Source organism: Neoarius graeffei, chromosome 7 (genome assembly GCF_027579695.1).
Source record: "Neoarius graeffei isolate fNeoGra1 chromosome 7, fNeoGra1.pri, whole genome shotgun sequence".
NCBI lineage: Eukaryota > Metazoa > Chordata > Actinopteri > Siluriformes > Ariidae > Neoarius > Neoarius graeffei.
Window position 1 is genome coordinate 59,798,857 of NC_083575.1, and position 15,881 is coordinate 59,814,737.

General features: G+C 42.4%; 1 protein-coding gene across 1 annotated transcript; it reads right to left on the reverse strand.

Moving 5' to 3' along the window:
- zgc:153981 (dual specificity protein phosphatase family protein) lies at window positions 1–14,892 on the reverse strand. The gene is made up of 3 exons (XM_060926121.1): window positions 14,671–14,892; window positions 6,202–6,419; window positions 1–219 (listed from the first exon to the last, which is right to left on the reverse strand). Exons 1-3 carry the CDS (start codon window positions 14,793–14,795, stop codon window positions 8–10), a joined length of 555 nt encoding a protein of 184 aa, XP_060782104.1. The 5' UTR covers window positions 14,796–14,892; the 3' UTR covers window positions 1–7.
- Between the last annotated feature and the right edge of the window lie 989 nt (window positions 14,893–15,881).

Sequence of the window (15,881 nt, forward strand, 5' to 3'; positions counted from 1 at the left end):
TGTGCTGTCAGAGAACTGGACATATCATTCGTTTTCTCTGCAATTGTTTGTCGAGCTCAAGCAGGAGGCCAAGAAAGTTCCTGTTTGGGTAAATCGGTCTCCTCTGGATGACTTGCTGGATGGCAGCACGGAGAGAGAGACGCTGACGTAACATTAAGTAGGACAAGACTAAAGTAGAGGAGCGGCTCACTCCCATAATGCAATGCACGAGCACTTTGCCTGTGGGTAAAAAAAAAAAAAAAGGAAGTATTAAACAGGCAAACATCAAAAGTGTCTTGAAAACCATCATCCTAACCGTGGTTTCTATCTACGGAATTAAAAAAAAAGAGTAACAAGTTACATCCATAATGTTTATTTACACTCTCTATCACTCAAGTGGTACCCTAGAGCAATATAACTGAACACTATTAAAAAAAAAAAAACAGCTGGGTTATTTTTACAAACACAGTTGCTGGGTTCATCTTGTTGGTGCAGGTAGTTGGATCATTGTGACCCAAATTGGGTTGATAATGAGAAACTGGGGACGTGAGGAACAGCACACTGCTTCCAGATTCATTTTCTGGAATTTTCCATTGTGTCAATCAAGACAGAGTGGAGAAATACAAGTTTTTGTTCACGGTTACCTTAACTTATTTTGTTGAACCTTTCAAAATTATGTTTCCGTAGAAATGATCAAACTTTTTAAGCATGCAGTTTGGCTTAGCAGCTGGTTTTAGCCTACTACTACTACTACTACTAATAATAATAATAATAAATGTTGCATTTATATAGCACCTTTCTCAAACTCAAGGTCGCTTAAAAAAAAAATAAAGGTCCCTACTGACAAAAACTACAAGATTATTACAAGATTAGCTAAGATTATTTGAGGGAAATATATGGCTGAAGTTGTAATTAAGATTTATTGTATTTTTCTAAGAACATATCAAAGATTTGATTAAATAATTATATTTATAGTGGCACGGTGGTGTAGTGGTTAGCACTGTCTCCTCACAGCAAGAAGGTTCTGGGTTTGAGCCAAACGGCTGACGGGGGCCTTTCTGTGTGGAGTTTGCATGTTAGAAGAAGAAACCTTTATTTGTCACATGCACACTTCAAGCACAGTGAAATTCATCCTCTGCATTTAACCCATCTGAAGCAATGAACACACGCGCACACACCCAGAGCAGTGGGCAGCCACACCAGAGCCCCTGGGGAGCAGTCAGGGGCCAGGTACCTCGCTCAAGGGCACCTCAGCCCAAGGCCGCCCCACGTCAACCTAACTGCATGTCTTTGGATTGTGGGGGAAACCGGAGCAAACCCACGCAGACACGGGGAGAACAAGCAAACTCCACACAGAAAGGCCCTTGCCGGCCGCTGGGTTCGAACCCGGAACCTTCTTGCTGTGAAGCGACCGTGCTAACCACTACACCACTGTTCTCCCCATGTCTGCGTGGGTTTCCTCCGGGTGCTCCGGTTTCCCCCACAGTCCAAAGACATGCAGGTTAGGCTAACTGGTGGCTCTAAATTGACCATAGGTGTGAATGTGAATGGTTGTTTGTCAGCCCTGCGATGATCTGGTGACTTGTCCAGGGTGTACCCTGCCTCTCGCTCATAGTCAGCTGGGATAGGCTCCAGCTTGCCTGCGACCCTGCACAGGATAAGCGGTTACAGATAATGGATGGATGGAATTATATTTATGGTTAAAATGAAATTTACCTCATTTTGGGGTGTTGCACAACTACTAATGTTACGTCTAGCTAGGTAAAAATGAGCATATTTACCCACAGTTTGGGTTAAAAAAAACCCACCAACAACACAGTAACAAAGACAAAGCATCCATCTATTATCTCTACCACTTATCTGGCAGGGTCACAGGGGAGGCTGAAACCAATCCCACTGAATGAAACCATCTCATCTCATTATCTGTAGCCGCTTTATCCTGTTCTACAGGGTCGCAGGCAAGCTGGAGCCTATCCCAGCTGACTACGGGCGAAAGGCGGGGTACACCCTGGAGAGGTCGCCAATGTATGACAGGGCTAACAAAGAGACTAACAACCATTCACACTCACACCTCTCACACCTATCAGCAGTAGCCAGTTGACCTGATCTGCATGTCTTTGGACTGTGGGAGGAAACCGGAGGGAATCCCACACAGACATGGGGAGGACATACAGTGCCTTGCAAAAGTATCCCCCCCCCCGGCTTTTTACCCATTTTGTTACATTACAACCTGTAATTTAATTTTTTTAAATCTGAATTTTAGGTAATGGAGCTGCACAAAATAGTCCAAGTTAGTGAAGTGAAATGAGAAAAAATATTAAACAAAAAATTTTTTTAATAAAAAACTGAAAATTGGCATGTGCATATGTATTCACCCCCTTTGCTATGAAGCCCCTAAAAAGTTCTGGTGCAACCAATTACCTTCAGAAGTCACATAATTAGTGAAATAAAGTCCACCTGTGTGCAATCTAAGTGTCACATGATCTGTCAGTATATACACACCTTTTTCTGAAAGGCCCCAGAGGCTGCAAAGTAAGGAAGAGGCACCACTAACCAAACAACACCATGAAGACTAAAGGGCTCTCCAAACAAGTCAGGGACAAAGTTGTTGAGAAGTACAAGTCAGGATTGGGTTATAAAAAATATCCAAATCTTTGATGATCCCCTGGAGCACCATCAAATCCATCATCATCAAATGGAAAGAACATGGTACCACAACAGATCTGCCAACAGAGAGCCGCCCACCTCAACTCATGGACCGGCAAGGAGGGCATTAATCAGAGAGGCAGCACAGAGACCAAAGGTAACCCTGAAAGAGCTGCAGAGTTCCACAGCAGAGACTGGAGTATCTGTCAATAGGACCACAATAAGCCGTACACTCCACAGAGCTGGGCTTTATGGAAGAGTGGCCAGAAAAAAAAAGTCATTGCTTAAAGCATATACGCAGAACCATGGCTTCACTTTTTGTTTATAAATGCCTTGAGACCTCAAGAATGGCACAGGAATAGTTTTAAGCGTTAACAATGAATCTAATATGGTAATTTTTATGATTAAAGTGATCTTTATAGGTAGTGGTCTGAGTGAATGACCTTGACGTCCGTAACGTCACAGCAGGAAGTCTATTGGTCTCATCGCCATTTCCGCTATATTAAAACACAGAGCTGACTGCAACTCCAATCCTCCATTTTGAGCTAATTTATCGCCATGCCACGTAGATGTGTTGCTGCACCTGCCAGCAACATGACAGAAGGTGTATTTACATTGCATTCATGGCCCAAGAATGTTCAAACTGCAAAGATTTGGACGCATTTTGCGAGAAGTTCACAGGCACATTGAGTGCCTGAGGTGGTCTCTCCTCTGCTCTGCACATTTTACTGAAGACTCGTATGAAACGTCTGACCTGTTGAGGAGCGTTGGCTATAAGCCCGTATTGAAAGAGGGTGCAGTATCAACAATTAAAGAAAAAGAAAACTACAAGAAAAGGAGTGAGCTGAGGGTTGGTGCTAAAACCTGGGATGGAACGGGATGCGACATATCGCTCGGGCAGTGAGCTCCCCGCAGTTGTTGCTAAAACCAGTGACGTCCCGTTCCATCCCGGGTTTTAGTAATTGCCTGAGCCGAGCAGTAATGGCGGAGTACTCAGTATGGATAAAATAGAGAATGAGTGCTTCAGAATGTGATTGTCTCAGTTCATCTGATTATTTAATTAGCCTTTTACGTTTTATCAGTGAAATGCATGCATGTACATGTATGTTGCATAAGTTATAACACCTATCCTGTTTTAATGAGATTCAACCCACAATCAGTGAAGTCAAATCAGTCTTAGTTGAGCAAGTCGGTAACAGTATTTCTTACTTTCACCATAAATTTTTTATTTATATGACTTTGGTCTATAGCTGTAAAAGGCCTTGGCCTTAAAGCCAGTTTCCGCTGTGACGTCACGCACTCGGGCATGGCTAGCTCAGCAGGGCAGCTCAAATGCCAACTTTGCGGTCGATTTTAACTCTCAAAAATATATAATTTTCAATTCCCATTTATGTAGCATACAAGAGTCAAGGATGGAGATACTATCCACTCAGAAATTTATTGAAAAATAAAGGTTCTGCATATCTGCTTTAAGAAAACATGTTTGGAGTTTGCCCAACAGCATGTGGCAGACTCCCCAAACACATGGAAGAAGATTCTCTGGTCAAATGAGACTAAAATTGAACTTTTTGGCCATCATAGGACATACCATGTGTGGCGTAAACCCAACACCCTGAGAACACCATTCCTACAGTGAAGCATGGTGGTGGCAGCATCATGCTGCGGGGATATTTTTCATCTGCAGGGACAGGAAAGCTGGTCAGGACTGAAGGAAAGATGGATGGCACTAAATACAGGGCAATTCTGGAGGGAAACCTGTTTGAGTCCGGCAGAGGTTTGAGACTGGGACAAAGGTTCACGTTCCAGCAGGACAATAACCCTAAACATACTGCTAAAGCTACACTGGAGTGGTTTAAAGGGAAACATTTAAATGTCTTGGAATGGCCTAATCAAAGCCCAGACCTCAATCCAATTGAGAATCTGTGGTCAGACTTGAAGATTGCTGTTCACCAGCGGAACCCATCCAACTTGAAGGAGCTGCAGAAGTTTTGCCTTGAGGAATGGGCAAAAATCCCAGTGGCTAGATGTGGCAAGCTCATAGAAACTTATCCAAAATGACTTGCAGCTATAATTGCCGCAAAAGGTGGCTCTACAAAGTACTGACATTAGGGGGGTGAATAGTTATGCACGTTGAAGTTTTCTGTTATTTTGTCCTATTTGTTGTTTGCTTCACAATAAAAAAAAATTCACATCAAAAGTTGTAGGCATGTTCTGTAAATGAAACGATGCAAACTCTCAAACAATTAATTTTAATTCCAGGTTGTGAGGCAACAAAACCTGAAAAATGCCGGGGGGTGGGGGTGGAAATACTTTTGCAAGGCACTGTACAAGTTTCACACTGAAAGGGAATGCTGGGTTATCCCATGTTGTATCCAGTGCTGGGTTTGCAAATTGACTCAAACTGGATTATTTTGCACCCAGCAATTTTTTTTCGAGTGAATGTACCTCATAAAGACCACTGTCATACATTTGAGGGTACATTTACAATGTTTGTACCTTCATGACCAAAAATCTACAGCGGGGCCCAAAGGTCTGAGATCGCGAGTGAAAATGCTTCTATTTTGCATTAATTTCTAATTTAATACAATAATTTTCATTTCAAATTATACTACTGACAACAACCCGGGTGAAAAGTAGAATCTTTGAGATATGTAGATGAATATTATTTTCATATTACATTAATATTTACATGACGTTCAGAGTTTTAGTATTTGTTATGTCCTGTTTGCTTTAATGGCAGTGTGCACTTGAGCTGGCATGGAATCCATACATCTGTGCAAAAGCTTATGATCCATTTTAGATCAAATCCATTGGAATGTCACCTGAACACATGCTTCAGTAGAAGATTTTAGGCATGAAGAAAATCTGATCTTTTATACAAAGCAGTTAACATGGTCAATATTATACATTTGCTTACATTTAAATAGGGACCGAGAAATAGGACAGAATTTTGCATATTAATATTAAAGTTATTGAAACCTTCTGTTAGGTTGTACGGTGGTGTAGTGGTTAGTGCTGTCACCTCACAGCAAGAAGGTCCGGGTTCGAGCCCCGTGGCCGGCGAGGGCCTTTCTGTGTGGAGTTTGCATGTTCTCCCCGTGTCCGCGTGGGTTTCCTCCGGGTGCTCCGGTTTCCCCCACAGTCCAAAGACATGCAGGTTAGGTTAACTGGTGACTCTAAATTGACCGTAGGTGTGAATGTGAGTGTGAATGGTTGTCTGTGTCTATGTGTCAGCCCTGTGATGACCTGGCGACTTGTCCAGGGTGTACCCCGCCTTTCGCCTGTAGTCAGCTGGGATAGGCTCCAGCTTGCCTGCGACCCTGTAGAACAGGATAAAGCGGCTACAGATGAGATGAGAAACCTTCTGTTTATTTCCAATATGGGGGAAAAATAGATTTTCAATGCGTTCTCAAACTTCTGGACCAAACTGTATATACACACACAAGACATGTACAATCTATTTTAGACAACTCAATAATAAATCACCTAAGACACAAGTTGTACTTTCTGGTGCTTATGAAAACAGTGATTTGATTTTCTTAAGCTAAAAATTTCCACTGTGGAAAGACTGCATACCGTTTTTCTTCTTGAAGGCTTTGTGAATAAAGTCAGATGCTGGCCGGAAGTGAACGCTGATGTCAAACTTGCTAGAGTCTTCTGCTGGTATACCGTAATAAACAAAGTCGCTCCCATAATAACTCTCTTCTCCTATACTGCCCTGTCTGGCATGAGCTGCATTCAGGATGTGGGTGATGCCCATTTTCTTTAATGCACTTCTGTTTTGAGCAAATGCCCTGGAGAAAGATCAAAACAGGTTACATTTAGTGTCAGATCCACCCAACATGTCACACATCACAACTGTGTATAATATAGATATTTAGGCGCTGCCTAAAATCCGAGTGTCTGATGAGTGTATGAGCAAAATGTTTGCAAGGGCACAAAATCAACCTCATTTTCTCATCTCATTATCTCTAGCCGCTTTATCCTGTTCTACAGGGTCGCAGGCAAGCTGGAGCCTATCCCAGCTGACTACGGGCGAAAGGCGGGGCACACCCTGGACAAGTCGCCAGGTCATCACAGGGCTGAAGAGAAAAATAATATTATAATATATGAACCATCAAATTGTGTAGTGTATTTTGCATCAATAAATTGCTGCATTGTTTTGTGATAGTGAGACCAACAATGAGATACACATCGCAGTTACGAATTTACAGATTTATTCCTTTCTTTGACACCGCATGCCATGTGCCAGAAACAACACCATGACATTTATTATGGTGTGACTCTGCTGGGTGCCTGGTGGACAGCAGTGAACCAGTGCTTTCTCTTTACATCATTACTATAGAGTTATGATCCAATATTATTGGACATAGGAACTAATCGATATTGATTCGCAGTAGATTTAGATGCTAATAATTGCTATTGAACTATACAATAATTATGTTTACATTAATGTGCAGAGTAAGAAATCATTCAGGTTAAAAAAAAAAGTATACAATGCAAAGATATGTTGTCCACTATGAAAAAACAGTAGGATAAAACCGGGGGGGACCTCCCTGAAAACATCCTCCTCGACTGAATGCAGTGTATGAGCTCCGAGGATTCAAGCTGCAGTCTTGATATTTCAAACTTGATGTCAGACTGTTGTCTGGTTACAACCGTCAATTGTCCAACAAGCTAGGGAACTAATAAAACTGTTTTAAGTAGTTTTATATAAAACTGTCATGAATATTTTCTGTAAAATGTGTTAGTAAATAATCCCACAAAAGCAAATTAAAAATAAGTGCCGGATAAAAACCCATCTTTATGTAAATAAAGATACAAATTTCATTGTCCGGTGGTCAAGTGTTTATGAACTACAGTGCCTTGCAGTTATGATCGGGTTCCCTGTTGTGGTACACATTCGTCGTTCGTACGTACGTACGCATGTACAGACATCGAACGGTTGCAAAAGCCATGAAAAATCAGGTCGATGCATATATACCATATGCATTACCATTATCAGCTTCACTCTATGTGCTCCATGTGTGGGGAGCTCCACTATAAAACCTACTTTAGTTCAGTTCAGTTCAACTTTTGTCACATACACAATGTCAAGACAATGGCAGAGAAATATTGTCCCACTGTGCTTCCCCATTTGTGCAAAAATAGCCTGTACATACATAGTGCAAAAAAAAGTGTACCAGGAGTAGTAAAGCAGAGGTAAGACATAATATAATAGACTATGAATGCAACATAAGCATGTACTATAAACATCCATCCATTATCCATAACCGCTTATCCTGTAGAGGGTCTCAGGCAAGCTGGAGCCTCATCTCATCTCATCTCATCTCATTATCTCTAGCTGCTTTATCCTGTTCTACAGGGTCACAGGCAAGCTGGAGCCTATCCCAGCTGACTACGGGCGAAAGGCGGGGTACACCCTGGACAAGTCGCCAGGTCATCACAGGGCTGACACATAGACACAGACAACCATTCACACTCACATTCACACCTACGGTCAATTTAGAGTCACCAGTTAACCTAACCTGCATGTCTTTGGACTGTGGGGGAAACCGGAGCACCCGGAAGAAACCCACGCAGACACGGGAAGAACATGCAAACTCCACACAGAAAGGCCCCCATCGGCCACTGGGCTCGAACCCAGAACCTTCTTGCTGTGAGGCAACAGTGCTAACCACTACACCACCGTACCACCCATGACTATAAACATACCTGTATTAACTGCAGATATAAATACGCAATAAGCAACAAACCACCATAAATAAGCAACAAACCACCAAAAAAAAAAGTTAAATTAAAAAACCCCACACCACACACCCCTTTGCCTGAGGGGCATGTACAACCCCGATTCCAAAAAAGTTGGCACAAAGTACAAATTGTAAATAAAAATGGAATGCAATAATTTACAAATCTCAAAAACTGATATTGTATTCACAATAGAACATAGACAACATATCAAATGTGGAAAGTGAGACATTTTGAAATTTCATGCCAAATATTGGCTCATTTGAAATTTCATGACAGCAACACATCTCAAAAAAGTTGGGACGGGGCAATAAGAGGCTGGAAAAGTTAAAGGTACAAAAAAGGAACAGCTGGAGGACCAAATTGCAACTCATTAGGTCAATTGGCAATAGGTCATTAACATGACTGGGTATAAAAAGAGCATCTTGGAGTGGCAGCGGCTCTCAGAAGTAAAGATGGGAAGAGGATCACCAATCCCCCTAATTCTGCGCCGACAAATAGTGGAGCAATATCAGAAAGGAGTTCGACAGTGTAAAATTGCAAAGAGTTTGAACATATCATCATCTACAGTGCATAATATCATCAAAAGATTCAGAGAATCTGGAAGAATCTCTGTGCGTAAGGGTCAAGGCCGGAAAACCACACTGGGTGCCCGTGATCTTCGGGCCCTTAGACGGCACTGCGTCACATGCAGGCATGCTTCTGTATTGGAAATCACAAAATGGGCTCAGGAATATTTCCAGAGAACATTATCTGTGAACACAATTCACTGTGCCATCCGCCGTTGCCAGCTAAAACTCTATAGTTCAAAGTCGTCATATCTAAACATGATCCAGAAGCACAGATGTCTTCTCTGGGCCAAGGCTCATTTAAAATGGACTGTGGCAAAGTGGAAAACTGTTCTGTGGTCAGACGAATCAAAATGTGAAGTTCTTTATGGAAATCAGGGACACCGTGTCATTTGGACTAAAGAGGAGAAGGACGACCCAAGTTGTTATCAGCGCTCAGTTCAGAAGCCTGCATTTCTGATGGTATGGGGTTGCATTAGTGCGTGTGGCATGGGCAGCTTACACATCTGGAAAGACACCATCAATGCTGAAAGGTATATCCAGGTTCTAGAGCAACATATGCTCCCATCCAGACGACGTCTCTTTCAGGGAAGACCTTGCATTTTCCAACATGACAATGCCAAACCACATACTGCATCAATTACAGCATCATGGCTGCGTAGAAGAAGGGTCCGGGTACTGAACTGGCCAGCCTGCAGTCCAGATCTTTCACCCATAGAAAACATTTGGTGCATCATAAAACGGAAGATACGACAAAAAAGACCTAAGACAGTTGAGCAACTAGAATCCTACATTAGACAAGAATGGGTTAACATTCCTATCCCTAAACTTGAGCAACTTGTCTCCTCAGTCCCCAGACGTTTACAGACTGTTGTAAAGAGAAAAGGGGATGTCTCACAGTGGTAAACATGGCCTTGTCCCAACTTTTTTGAGATGTGAAGTTGTCATGAAATTTAAAATCACCTAATTTTTCTCTTTAAATGATACATTTTCTCATTTTAAACATTTGATATGTCATCTATGTTCTATTCTGAATAAAATATGGAATTTTGAAACTTCCATGTCATTGCATTCCGTTTTTATTTACAATTTGCACTTTGTCCCAACTTTTTTGGAATCGGGGTTGTAATATAAATACATAATATAATATGTGTAGGCTGGGCGGCACGGTGGTGTAGTGGTTAGCGCTGTCGCCTCACAGCAAGAAGGTCCTGGGTTCGAGCCCCGGGGCCGGCGAGGGCCTTTCTGTGTGGAGTTTGCATGTTCTCCCCGTGTCCGCGTGGGTTTCCTCCGGGTGCTCCGGTTTCCCCCACAGTCCAAAGACATGCAGGTTAGGTTAACTGGTGACTCTAAATTGACCGTAGGTGTGAATGTGAGTGTGAATGGTTGTCTGTGTCTATGTGTCAGCCCTGTGATGACCTGGCGACTTGTCCAGGGTGTACCCCGCCTTTCGCCTGTAGTCAGCTGGGATAGGCTCCAGCTTGCCTGCGACCCTGTAGAAGGATAAAGCGGCTAGAGATAATGAGATGAGATGAGATATGTGTAGGCTAATACATGCATGCAATATGAACATGTGGTATAAATTATAAAAGTAGTATAAAACAGGAGTTCTCAACCTTTTCTAATTTAAAGCCCAGCTATTCATACTTGTAACAAATTGGGGCCCATTAAAGAAAGATCCCCAATTATTTTGGCTCATCTATTCTATTAGAATGTAATAACCTGTTGTAAAGTGTATTAATGGGATGCAACATCACTCCCTGTTACAAATGAGAGCCCAGGAATTAAATAAGTGCAATAAAAACAAACTGTTTTTAATTGTAGGTATTGTATTTAAAACTGTATGGATGTGCCAGAAGCCAAACCATGCATGCAAGGCATTCTCAGTCAAAAGGGATTAATGATCCAAAAGTGGAGTCTGGTCACTTAACACAAGAACTGATTGCCATGTTTGTGTTCGGCAAACAAGCAAGTTATTAAAACCAAGAAGTACACTCAAAAGAAGTGGATATAGAAACCACTCAATGGGATTAGATCCTTACACGCTAACAAAGAAGGATTTTTCATATGAGTTGGAAAATTATCCATCTGTTGAGTTCCTCGACATCTCAAACTACCTGGTGCTGCAGGCATCATTCTACACAGACACACAGATGAAAACCTGGAAGAACATGGAGGCGTACAACTTTTTATATGTGGCTGGGTTAAAGATCTGGGGATCAGGACACTACAAGATAGACAGCGGTAGATGGTCTAAGTGCAGGAAGAATGTTTATTAGCAGGTGTGATTTTTACAAAAGCCAATCAGAAAGCAGAATATTTAAACAGTGTTATAAACATGGCTAGAAACAAATGTGACAGTGATAATGCTTCACAAAACCTCTGTGAAAACAGCTTCTGTATCTATGTGTGCTGATTGTGCTCAAATCAGTATCAGGTGTTTCCCATAATGACTGGGTCCCAAGCGAGTGCACAACGCGCTCTGTGAGTGTGCACGGCCGCTCAAGCTACGCCAGGCTCAAGCGCACAAAGGCGTGACAGTCAAGTGTTCACCTACTGTGTGACCACAACTTTTAGCTCATGTGTATATCACCACCAAAATGCCTCATTTTCATCGATAATCCATTGCAAAGCATCACGAACTGTAGCGTGACCATAGCTTAATGAGGCGGATGCGACGTCGGATGCGACTTCGGATGCAACCCAGCAACTGTGACCTACTACGAGTAAAAAATTAACTTCAGCTTGGAAAAAAAAAATTTCACGGCCCACTAGATGGCGCTTTGCAGCCCAGTGGTTGAGAAACACTGATATAAAACATACTATAAATATACATATGGCCTCCTTCTTCTTTCAGCCGCTCCCATTAAGGGTCGCCACAGCAGATCATCATGATCCACATATTTGTTTTGGCATAGGTTTTTGCACTGGATGCCCTTCCTGACGCAACCCTTCCCAGTTTATCCAGGCTTGGGACCGGCACCAAGTATGCACTGGCTTGTATAGAGATCTTGCAGTCATGTGACCGGAAAGTACACAGCCGCCATCTTGTCGGTCAACAGCACAGCTGAATATTGCTGCACTCGTGTACAGAAGGGATCAATTTCAACCGAAGGACTACACGGCTCATTTTTCTAATGAACAGATAACTAGGTATATGTCTAAAATAAACGATCTACAGATTAGTGACCCTTATGGCTTTCCGGACGGAGTTTTCACGACCGTGTCAGTGGATATGGAACTGCCAGAGGTGGAATACCTGGACGTGTATAATTACCTCATTAACTTTCCCTCGCTGTTCAGTGGTGAAGCACTGCGTGCTTATAAATCTCTGGACAGTTATCTTTACAGAAATTCAGGATTTGTCAGCGACTCAGATGTGGCATCTTGTAAACAAGAAAATGATCCTCATTGGATGGGTAAGTCACTTAAGTATTGAGTATAGCATTGACCAGCCGATTATAGAATAGAATAAGGTAATTCCAGCTGTAATTCCAAATCGTCTGTCTTGTTTACCATGGATCTGGCGTTGGAGAGGTAGAGGCTTAGCAGTGGAGATTTGAGTGGCTGTTTTCTGAGCTTAGTCAACAGGCCGGCTCTACAGCCTCGCTTTTGCTTCCGCTCCCAGCGCCGCCTCCTTAGCTTTGCTTCCAATAACAATCCACGGAGACCCCGCTGGTCTCGCTATCTCGTCCGGAATGTTTTTTTTTTCTCGTCCGGAATGTTGTGCATGCGATGGAAATCGCTACAAACCGTCATTTTCTGCTGGAAACCAATGTCCAGTAAGTCCATACGGTTGTAGTGGATATTGAAGTCCGGTACAGACGAACAACACGCAAAAATACACACAAAAAACATAAAAACCGTGCACAGGTAGGGAGAGCTTGTAGCCGCAGCCGTTGTAGTAGAATTGTATATAGTAGGGTTTTCCAGAAGAAAAGGTAGAAGTAGAAGCAGAAGTAGAACCAGAAGTAGAAGTAGAAGGCGGAAATATGGCGTTTGATCGACAAGATGGCGTCTGTCACAATCTGGATCGGCTGTGACGTCACATGCAAGTGCTCCATAACTCCAGTTGCTGGGTATTTTACCTAATCTGCATGTCTTTGACATATGGGAGGATACGCACACAGACATGGGAAGAACATGCAAACTCCACACAGAAAAACTCCTGTGTGCCATGAGGTTCGAACCTGGAACCTTCTTACTGTGAGACGACAGTGTTAGCCACTGTGCAACCATAAATATACATACAGTATATATTATATTATCTTCTATATTTATCTTGTTTTTGGGCAATTCCACGTAAATGTCAACCTCACCATGCAAAAATAAAGCAACATGTAATACATCAAAACCACTCCCAGAGATATCACCTAGGCCTGTATTTTACAGATGTGAATAAGTTGAACCAATTTGTAACCAACCTAATATGTCACTGTCAGTCTTTCTTTCTCATAATGTAAAACCCAAGCTAAAATCAACTTTGATCATGTACAATTCTATATTATTGCCACATGCCACAGAAATGTATGCTAAAATCCACAAAACAGCAAAACAATAGCCATCCTAAATATTATTTAAGAACTTTGATAGTTTTAGCTGATATTTAGAGAGTTTTTCAAAGGGTTATGGTGGTTAAATTGCTGATTTTCTAAACATATGCCATATCTATTTCAGACGCGTCACATCCATAACGGAATTTCGTCACATCCATAACGCTGACTTTTCCTTCCGAAACTCTGCATGAAATACAAAATATTTTAAACAAAGATTTTTTAATATTCACCTTGGACCCCTCTATCAAATGGATCTCTCCATTTCGACATTAGGTTTACGATTTCACAGAGTTTGATAAAAATGTACAGTCACCCAAGAAAAGTGATACTTTTTCTGTCACGTCCATAACGCATCTTTTATTGGCGTTTTCTGGCATGCCCTAGATGTACTATGGGAATTGTTCTTGTTCTATCACTTCTCCAGTATGGTACAGCCTTAAAATATGCAACACCTGTTTAAATACTGGGAGACAATAAAACATGCACTGGGTCATTTGTTGCCATTTTGAGTTCAAGTGTCACGTCCATAACGCTGGAATTGCTCTTTTACCACATTTATTATTCATCTCATCTCATCTCATTATCTCTAGCCGCTTTATCCTGTTCTACAGGGTCGCAGGCAAGCTGGAGCCTATCCCAGCTGACTATGGGCGAAAGGCAGGGTACACCCTGGACAAGTCGCCAGGTCATCACAGGGCTGACACATAGACACAGACAACCATTCACACTCACATTCACACCTACGGTCAATTTAGAGTCACCAGTTAACCTAACCTGCATGTCTTTGGACTGTGGGGGAAACCGGAGCACCCGGAGGAAACCCACGCGGACATGGGGAGAACATGCAAACTCCACACAGAAAGGCCCTCGCCGGCCCCGGGGCTCGAACCCAGGACCTTCTTGCTGTGATGTGACAGCGCTAACCACTACACCACCGTGCCGCCCACATTTATTATTATTATTATTATTATTATTATTATTATCTAGTAGTTTAGAAGTACCAAATAAATCACACAGTTCTTTCAGAAGAAGCAACAGACACGTTCCTGTGTTATTTCAATCGAAGTGGTATTTGGCTAAGTATCATATAGCCCGAGCATATAAAGTTGAACTGTGACAGCGCTGTGAATAAACTGATATTGATATAAATAAGATTATTATGTAACACTTACACATTCCCGATGTACAAGTTTGGCCAAACCTCATCAACGGTGGTCAGCTCCAGTTTACTGGAGTCCAGAATCTTCTCCAACGCTCTGATTTCAGCCAGCCCATCTTTAGGTTTCTGGGACGTCATCTTTCTCTCTCTCTCTCTGTCTGTCTGTCTGAGGTTTAACCTGTTTACACCGCGACACTGCAGGTGTTTCTCACGGTGAGCTCGGCCTGACGTGTGCGCGCTGTAACAGTGTGAAGTGTGCGAGCAGGTGTGCGCAGCTCACCACCGCTCTGCTCTCCGATATCCTCTAGTTAAATATAATCAGACTCCACAGAGCTGAACAACACTGTCACAGCCACACAGCACAGGCTCTGTTCCTCTTCTCCACCGCCCTCTCCCGGTGCTCTCAGCGTCTTGCCGTTCCTGACTTCAGGACAAAAGGCTGCTGTTCTTACAGCCTGCAGCACAAAGCTCCGGTAAGACGCAGATCGGAACCATTAGAAGAGAAACAACGACCTTTTATAAAAATCACACAATTATGAATGCATTTGGGGTTTGTTTTTATTTATTAAAATATATGCGTTTATCATTTCTGCTTGGTTTTGTATAGATTTATTTCTGGTTTTTTTTTAACTTAGTTATGTTGTATTTGTATTGTTTTATTTATTCATTCAATATTTCTATAACAAGTAGGTGTACTTTACGATAAAGCGTAATAATCACCAGAGATGAGAGTTAAAGGAACAGTCCACCGTATTTCCATAATGAAATATGCTCTTATCTGAATTGAGACGAGCTGCTCCGTACCTCTCCGAGCTTTGCGCGACCTCCCAGTCAGTCAGACGCGCTGTCACTCCTGTTAGCAATGTAGCTAGGCTCAGCATGGCCAATGGTATTTTTTGGGGCTGTAGTTAGATGCGACCAAACTCTTCCACGTTTTTCCTGTTTACATAGGTTTATATGAGCAGTGACATGAAACAAGTTCAGTTACACAAATTGAAACGTAGCGATTTTCTATGCTATGGAAAGTCCGCACTATAATGACAGGCGTACTAACACCTTCTGCGCGCTTCGGCAGCGCATTGATACGGAGCTCAGAAGGTGTTAGTACACGGGCGATTGCTCTAAGACAGGGGTGTCCAAACTGATCCATAAAGAGCCGTGTGGCTGCAGGTTTTCATTCCAGCCATGCAGCAGCACACCTGACTTGGCTCATTCAATCAACTG

Coding starts and splice junctions, on each gene's coding strand:
- zgc:153981 (XM_060926121.1), bottom strand. CDS start 14,795: ATGACGTCCCAGAAACCTAAAGATGGGCTGGCTGAAATCAGAGCGTTG. Junction 6,420..14,670: donor AACTTGTACATCGGGAATGT/GTAAGTGTTACA, acceptor ATCTTTCTCCAG/GGCATTTGCTCAAAACAGAA. Junction 220..6,201: donor AGCCTTCAAGAAGAAAAACG/GTATGCAGTCTT, acceptor TTTTACCCACAG/GCAAAGTGCTCGTGCATTGC.